Genomic DNA, 8,643 nt, shown 5'->3' on the forward strand with positions numbered 1-8,643 from the left:
ATGCTCTACCAAGTGAGCTAAAGTGTCTATCTAATGGCGACCTAACATGGTGTTGTGTCATTTTGTGTCTCCCCAGTTCAAGAGGATGTTGAACCGGGAGCTGACCCACCTGTCAGAGATGAGTCGCTCCGGCAACCAGGTGTCAGAGTTCATCTCCAACACCTTCCTTGGTAAGTCAAGTCATACACGCATCCACGCAAAACATACACACACACACACACTCACAAACAAACAAAATAACTCATCTCATGTATTGCCTCATGTTTTAGCTATTATTGGTTTTTACACAAAGATAAACAAATCATAATAATATAGTAATCACAAATGATTAATGAGGAGGAGAAAAGAGGTTGAGGGTCAGAGAGAATGAGACGCTGCGGAGTGGGGGGTACCAACGTGGGGTTGCGATAGTTTCAAACCAGTCTCATCTGGTCTGCTGGAGTGCTCCCTCTGCCTCGCTGCAGAGAGGGGGAGAAAATGAAAAGCGATTCTACTCTTCCCTGGGACTCCGTCGTTCTGCAGAGCGAGGGAGAGAAAACGAAAGAGTGCGTTTGTTACCTGCATATGGTGTTGCCTCATCTCTCTAAAAAAAAAAATATATATATATACATACTTAAAAAAAAAACTGTGACACGTTCCATGGCTCCCTGCCAATTAGCCAGCTCACACCACCACCTTCTCCGCCAGCACGGAGAAAACTGCTACTCTGAGAGAACTGCGCAGTGCACCGACTCGTAAACAAGCCTCCATCTTTCTCTTCACGGATGAAAAAGCAGATGGAGAGAGGGAGATGGTGTAGAAGGGAGGAAAATTGATAAGCTATAAAGACACCGTGATGCTAAGGTTGATAGAATAAAGCGAAGCGGGTTGGAGAAATGAGGGCGGAAGTGTGAGAGAATGGATAGTGATTTAAGGTTCGTGTTCTGCATTGCGGCTAGTACCTGTCAGGTCGAGGCAAATCATCTTCCTACGCCTCATAGAGAATAGAGCTGAGGCAATGTGTGGAAAAACACACGGTTAGCCGCAGATACACACGGTCAGCGGCACACCCCCCGTGGCGCTAACATGTAGCGCCTCGAGAGAGGTCGCTTCAGCTCCACTGCAACAAGCCATCCCCCAAACACTTCTCCTTATTAATACAACAAAGCAGCAGCCAACATTGCTATGCGTTGTTATGGTTTGGCAACAAACTTTTATTAATCTGCAAACACTATTAATAATCTCCACTAAGAATTGATGCCTCATTGAATATTATGGAATTTCTCTCTTTCTATGAATAAATCCTAAATGTTACGCCATTGTTTTTCATTGGCATGTTTTTGCAAAATATTTGTTTTTAACATGTTATTCATATGGCTTTATGTGTTCCCTCTACATTTGAATATTGAAATAGTGTATTATGCTCAATGTCATTTGGCTCTTTCCTGGTGAATTTTAACTGGAGGAGACTGAAGAAGGCAAAAGAGAACAAGAGAAGGGCTTGATTGTTTGGAAGATTGAGAGAGTAGTTGAATGACTATCAGTAGATAGGAAGACTGAGTGGTCAGAGAACCAGTTCAGACCAGTTACTCCTATACATGTCTGACTGAATGATTGTACACTCCAAGTCAATATAGCCTCTTTTTCCAATGCGGTGTAATTACCATTTTACCATGTCAATTAATTTTATGTACTGCAAAAGAAAACGGAGTCGTGTCAAAATGTACATTCTGTATGTATTGCTTTGTGATTGAAATGACCACAATTGTTGTTTGTGAGTCTGTCTTTCCGACTCAGTGTTTTCATTCTATGGTGCAGTAGTTTTAACCCTTTTTCTTTTCTCTCTCCCCATCCCACTCTCCATCCCTCTCTCCATCCCTCTCTCCCCATCCCACTCTCCATCCCTCTCTCCATCCCTATCTCTCCATCCCTCTCTCCCTCCAGACAAGCAGAATGAGTTGGAGTTGCCGTGCCCTATGGCCAAGACCAGGGAGAGGAAGAAGAGAACCCACCACCAGACCCAGCAGGGGGGTCAGACTCCGAGTCAAGGGACGATGACCCAGATCAGTGGGGTCAGGAAGGTCAGCCAAACCCCCGTGCTCCAAGGCTGCAGCGTCAGCCGCTTCGGGGTCAAAACAGACCAGGAGGACCTGCTGTCTAAGGTACTGGGGAAGTCTCTACTTTATAGGGGTATACTACAAAGCCAGCAAACTTTGATAAACAACCAGAAATAAAAAATGTTTAGCTAAATATTGTTGAGTCAACTATAGACCATGGCCATTTAAAGCTTATCTTAGAAGAAGGAAAAAAGTCAAAGTACTTTTTCTGAACATTTAGGCAAGTTAGCTGGCTAACTCATTGATCCTGCTTTGTGGTATTCCCCTCAGGGGTTGGGGTAAATTCAGGTTTAAGACAGGGCGACAGGTAGCTTCTAAAGTAGATGTCCCCAAACCTAAGGCGCACATATTCTGCACAAGGACACCGATGGAAGCGTCGAATAAACGGCACTTTCTGATTGTTGAATTTTAAATTCCAATCCAAATATCTGGATATTTAATTTGTCTTCGCATTGTGACTGCACCTTCCGGCCATCTGTCTGCAAGAGCGTACCCTGACAATGTCTCTCTCTTTCTCAGGACCTTGAGGACATCAACAAGTGGGGTCTGAACATCTTCAGGGTGGCCGAGCACTCCCACAACCGCCCTCTCACATGCACCATGTACACCATCTTCCAGGTCAGTGCTCTTCCTCCTCTTTCGTTCCTGTCAGATTGCTGTGTTTTCCCTGACTGAGGTGCCTTGCAGACAGACACACACACACACACACACACACACACACACACACACAGAGGGTGAGTCACCAACGCACAGCCTAAAGTACTGTACATCAGCATGTTCTCGCGTGTTCTCAATAATGTGTCCTCATCTTCTGGGTCAGTAGCTGAATGATTACTTATGCTACTGTAGTAGGAACTAGTCTAGTCACATGGATAAGTGGACATTAACACACAGTGCCAGCCAAGTCAAGCAATTCATTTTTCTTAGCAGCTTTTGCATTGTGATTGACGCAATCATTGCAATTTAAACAAGACAAACTCAATGGTAAAAACCAAAGTCATTTTAATTTGAAGTTCATCAGAGTGCTTATGGGTTGTTGTGTTACATACAGTATCATATGTAAATGGGTTACATTTCTCCTTTTAGTTAATGAGTGGCGGTGTGGCGTCGTGTGTTTGTGTGTGTCCCATGCGGGAGCCGAGACCCAATGAAGACATTATGGGTCCCATTTATTCCCATCAAGCTAACGGCGTTGCGTTTCTTTGTGCGTCCCGTGCAGGAGCGAGACTTGATGAAGACGTTCAAGATCCCCGCGGACACATTCGTGACCTTCATGTTGACCCTGGAAGCGCACTACCACGCCGACGTAGAATACCACAACAGCCTCCACGCTGCAGACGTGGCCCAGTCCACACACATCCTGCTCGCCACGCCCGCTCTGGACGTAAGTCACCTGACCCAGCTCCACTTAATACACACCGCTTTTTGTCTTCTTGCTTCGCGTTGAATATTCTGAGGAGTGACTAGCAACACTGTCACGTAGCAAACCCCTAAGTCAGGGCTCTCCAGCCATGTTCCTGGAGAGCTACCCTCCTCAAAAGGTTTTCGTGTCAACCCTAGTTGTAACCTGATTTCGGCTTATCAACCAGCTAGTTATTCAAACCAGGTGTGCTAGTTTAGGTTTGGAGCGACAACCTACAGGACGGTAATTATAAATCATGTATACCAGCAAGTGTTATCAGTAAACACACATGAATAATGTCACCCCACTCCACCTAAATATGTCACCGCCACCCCACCTCGTTATGTCAGAATGAGTTATTATCTGATGAATGTGTGTTACCAATTTTGTAGTGAAACCTTCACTCTCAATGTTGAGAACTCATCAAATCTCTCCTGTCCAATCACAGGCCGTCTTCACAGATCTGGAGATCTTGGCGGCCATCTTTGCGGCAGCCATCCATGATGTGGACCATCCTGGGGTCTCTAACCAGTTCCTCATTAACACCAGTGAGTACTTTCTCCATCAAAATCTTAACAACAGCGCCCAATTCATCATCTCTGCTACTTTGGTACATTTTATCTTAACATTTTATAATTTATTGGCATATTTGAAAATACAAGTAAAATATTAAAGTTTGAAATACATCGTCACAAAAACCACATAAGAAAATGCTTTTGGCATTTTTCTTCTAATCAGTCCGCCTCTCTTGCCCACCCTCTGTCCGTCCAGACTCCGAGCTGGCCCTGATGTATAACGACGAGTCGGTCCTGGAGAACCACCACCTGGCCGTGGGCTTCAAGTTGCTGCAGGAGGACAACTGTGACATCTTTCAGAACCTGACCAAAAAACAACGCCAGTCCCTCAGGAGAATGGTCATAGACATGGTGAGAGAATGCCCCGGTTCTGACCAAAGGTGTTTGTTGCCGATGTCCCATTCGCATGAGTCGCCGACCGTGCGTCGGTCGGTCCGACGGTCCATCTTTCTATCCCTGTCTCAATTCCATGTACTATATATTGTACTATATCCTATATTGCTGAAGCATAAACATGTCTAAATCACTAACGACGACCTCGCTCACGCTCTCTCTCCCTCCAGGTACTGGCCACTGACATGTCCAAACACATGAGCCTGCTGGCTGACCTGAAGACCATGGTGGAGACCAAGAAGGTGACCAGCTCTGGAGTGCTGCTGCTAGACAACTACACAGACAAGATACAGGTAGGAGCTCACACTCGTATGCACAAGAACGCATGCAGTAAAACACACACACACGCAGGCACATAGGCATGCATACAGGTGTACATACAGGCATGTAGGTACACACACACAAACTCACACAATCCTCTCTCCGTCCCGTCTCTTCCAGGTGATGCGTAACATGGTTCATTGTGCAGACCTGAGCAATCCGACCAAGTCCCTGGACCTGTACCGCCAGTGGACCGACCGCATCATGAACGAGTTCTCCCACCAGGGAGACCGGGAGAGGGAGAGAGGCATCGAGATCAGCCCCATGTGTGATAAGCATACGGCTTCTGTGGAGAAGAGCCAGGTAGGTTACTAATACATGTACACATATACAGGTATGTCCACACACAGTACAGTACCCACACTGCTCGCATACTCACGTGTATACACATCTTACACGTTTCCTTGTACATACTGTTTGCATACACACGCTCTCTCGACCCCTCTACTGCTGTTAATACAGTATTCGTACACACTATTCTATCCTGAAATCTTACACCCTTCTCTCTCTTCTCCCGCTCTCTCCAGGTGGGCTTCATAGACTACATCGTCCACCCTCTGTGGGAGACGTGGGCTGACCTGGTGCACCCCGACGCCCAGGATATCCTGGATACCCTGGAAGACAACAGGAACTGGTACCAGAGCATGATCCCCCAGAGCCCCTCTCCCCCCTTCTGCACTGGAGACGGAGAGCTAGAGGGCGGAGAAGGAGGTCACAAGTTCCAGTTTGAGCTGACGCTAGATGACGGACAGGATGAGGATGGACAGATAGGAAGGGAGGAGGGCGAGAGGGGGACAGAAGGGGGACGGTCGCCAATGGACCAGGGTGGACTAGAGATGGAGATACGTGGGGCTTCCCCCACATAACAAGCCTTGACCGTGATCTTTATAAAAGCACCAGTTTTAGGCTGTGTTTGGCATCTTGTTTTATTGCAGTGGAGGAATCCTGCAATCTGGCTCTTTGAAGCTGCTCTGCTTGTGCGCGAGGGCCTGACTGACTTAGGGCCCCTGCAGAAGAGGGTGGGGGACCACAACACTTGTTTTGGGAACCCTCCGAAAGCAGATTATGATGAGTTGAAGAGCGTGATTGCCTTGAAGGAGTGCTGTGTGGCAGAAGTACCATATCTTAGTCCTTAGCCAGATACTACAATCTTTGCTCTGACAAATAAGATGAAGCTCATTTACACTAAGAGACTATGGTGTTCAATTGGGACAAGATGAGAGACACTTGCACTTCAGAATGATTGTTGTTCTTCGTGACTGTTTTCGGGTATATGTTTTGTTTTGTAACGGGATTGGAGGGGATGTTGCCGGGTAGCGTTCAAAGTTCCAACTAGTGGTCCACAGGTCTTTGTAACGGGATTGGATGGGATGTTGCCGGGTAGCGTTCAAAGTTCCAACTAGTGGTCCACAGGTCTTTGTAACGGGATTGGATTGGATGGGATGTTGCCAGGTAGTGTTCAAAGTTCCAACTAGTGGTCCACAGGTCTTTGTAACGGGTGTCTGAAGACTTTTGTGTGCCTTTTTTTATGACCGTCTTTTTTGTATGCCATTTTATAATTTATTTAACAGTTTTAAGTCGTTATTATAAAATGTTTGTTTTCTACACACAACTCATCTTAATTGTCTCTCGAATGAGAGGAAAATACTTCCGGTCTTCCTTATGTCTTCTCAGCAATAGTGTATTCCCAATTTGTGCTTTGTGGACTTTCCAAAATCGTCGGACTTCCCAGCACAAGTTGCACTTTTTTTCGCAAGGGTTGAGAGCTAGAACAGTGTTTAAACTAAAGAATTGGGTTATTCTTTCAACACCAAACTCAAAGCACCAGGCGTTAAATGCTATGCGTCACATGTTATCTCACAAATCTCAAGTCAATGTTAACAAACGCCACATAAAGGTCGATATTCGCAGCAAAGCTGCTCCTTATTGTTTTCCTTATTTGCTTCCCGTAAAAGCAATTATCTCCATCATTCAAATTTTCCCAGTGGGAAAAACCAATAAAAGTCCATGTAAACTGTCCTAACCAATAAGCTCCAAAGATGACCTGATAAAAGCACTTTAACAGCCAACAGAGGTGTTGTGCCACATCTGATTAGCACTTAATTAAATATCTTAAAGAATATCTTAATATTCTTTCGCAAAACAAATCGAATTATTTCTGCGCATCTCCCTTCCAAGAATGGAAGTCCAGTAAATGGGGTCTCCTAATCTAATTCATGCACAGTCTTAAAGACCATTATGGCCAATCAAATGAACCATTGAGTGGTTTCTTTCCAAAGAGAAAAATCCCACGTCACATGATATTTTGAAGCCCTAGACTAGCCTTGTGACGGTCAACCAATGTCAAAAAACAAACCTCCATACAACAATATTTGACAATCAGCTGATGTTATACTTTTGGTTGCCAGGTCCCTCTTGAGGTGACCACCGCCAACAACACATCTCTCGAGGTTTGGCAGGAATCGCAGAGCAACAAACACACTGAAACTAAACCAAAAACAAATAGCATCTTTCTACAAGTTGATTCTATGTTAATTTAATGTCACCTAAAAGGTCCCCTGTAGGAAGTGGAGATACTGAAGTGTAATGTTAAAAAATAATTAAATCCATGATTTCTGTCCAGCACTTTGACGAGCTGGACAGCTCAGCACCTAGTTGCTCTTCTGTCAACAATACATCTAAATGGTACTGCCATGGAAGCTTCAACACTCATCACTAGATGACAATACTTCCCTTGTTGTGTGTGTGTGTGTGTGTGTGTGTGTTTGAGGATAACTTAGCTGCACAATCTCCTCGTCCATGCACCTATGTCGATCCATGAACTGTTTGAAACAGTGTATTTATGACTTTGATCTGTAAGTAGAATCCTATTCACAAAAAGTATGTTTGGTATAATTTATATGCACTACCTGTCAAAACAAGTGAAATATTTGTTATAATGTATAATACTCAAGTTTTTGCAGATTTCCAGAGAACATTCTTAAACATCTGTGTTACTTGGCAGACAACTGAGGTGGTTGGCAGAAACGTAATTCCTCGGTTTCTATTATTTTCCTGTTATCTGGAGCCATATGAAGGCTGCATTGAACCTATATGATGTATGGTGACGGGTCATTGTACAGCGAGCTGTATGTTTATTGAAATATTACATTGTTTAAGATGTACCCATATTTCCCATGCGTTTCTCAGAAGTCTCACACAGTGCATGGTAAAGTATTGTATATTGTGTTCAACACATATTTTTTATGAAATTATTAAAATGAGCATGAATTTACTCTGCATTGTTTCCTGTCTTACCTTACTTTCTGTAATTCTAGTGTCATATAGGATGTCAGTCCACTTTAGTTTTAAAGGAACAACATACAGGAAATTCAAATGAAGTATACTGTGGTAATAGCCTCTAGTCCAGCCTTTTTCAAACCTCTCCTCAGGGACCCCCAAACGTTTCACAATTTTGTTGTAGCCCTGAACTAGCGCACCTGATTCAAGTAGTCAAGGGCTTGATAATTAGTTGAATCAGGTGTGATAGTTCTGGAATAGTTCAAATACATAGAACGTCTAGGGGTCCTGAGGAGAGGTTTGAAAAAGGCTGCTCTAGTCTACTCAAAAGCCTCTGGTTGCATTCCAAAACTATCACAATGTATCCTTCCTTCCTCCCATCCTTGACGTAATCACTGATCTGACATGATTTGATGGGTGAAAGCAACATAGGCCAATAGAAACCTTCCTTTCACCTACTATGAAATCAGTTGGTGGCAGCATTGGGCTCCAGACCTGCAATCATTTGGTGGCAGTGGTAGGATCCATGCAGGTGTAAGAATATTTCAAAGAGAAATACACAACGCAGAGGGGTTGA

General features: G+C 44.4%; 1 protein-coding gene across 4 annotated transcripts in view; it reads left to right on the plus strand.

The window, feature by feature from the left end:
- The window catches only part of LOC115114118 (3',5'-cyclic-AMP phosphodiesterase 4B-like), a 124,293-nt gene extending 116,227 nt beyond the window's left edge, over window positions 1-8,066 (plus strand). For all 4 annotated transcript variants that reach the window (XM_029642111.2, XM_029642112.1, XM_029642113.2 and 1 more), the window contains 9 exons: window positions 77-170; window positions 1,924-2,141; window positions 2,616-2,714; window positions 3,316-3,480; window positions 3,947-4,046; window positions 4,270-4,424; window positions 4,637-4,759; window positions 4,908-5,090; window positions 5,315-8,066. In XM_029642111.2, coding sequence (XP_029497971.2) covers window positions 77-170; window positions 1,924-2,141; window positions 2,616-2,714; window positions 3,316-3,480; window positions 3,947-4,046; window positions 4,270-4,424; window positions 4,637-4,759; window positions 4,908-5,090; window positions 5,315-5,653 — 1,476 coding nt within the window. In that variant the 3' untranslated portion in view covers window positions 5,654-8,066. The remainder of the gene's footprint in view (window positions 1-76; window positions 171-1,923; window positions 2,142-2,615; window positions 2,715-3,315; window positions 3,481-3,946; window positions 4,047-4,269; window positions 4,425-4,636; window positions 4,760-4,907; window positions 5,091-5,314) is intronic.
- Window positions 8,067-8,643: the final 577 nt, after the last annotated feature.

This window comes from Oncorhynchus nerka, linkage group LG9b (assembly GCF_034236695.1).
Source record: "Oncorhynchus nerka isolate Pitt River linkage group LG9b, Oner_Uvic_2.0, whole genome shotgun sequence".
NCBI lineage: Eukaryota > Metazoa > Chordata > Actinopteri > Salmoniformes > Salmonidae > Oncorhynchus > Oncorhynchus nerka.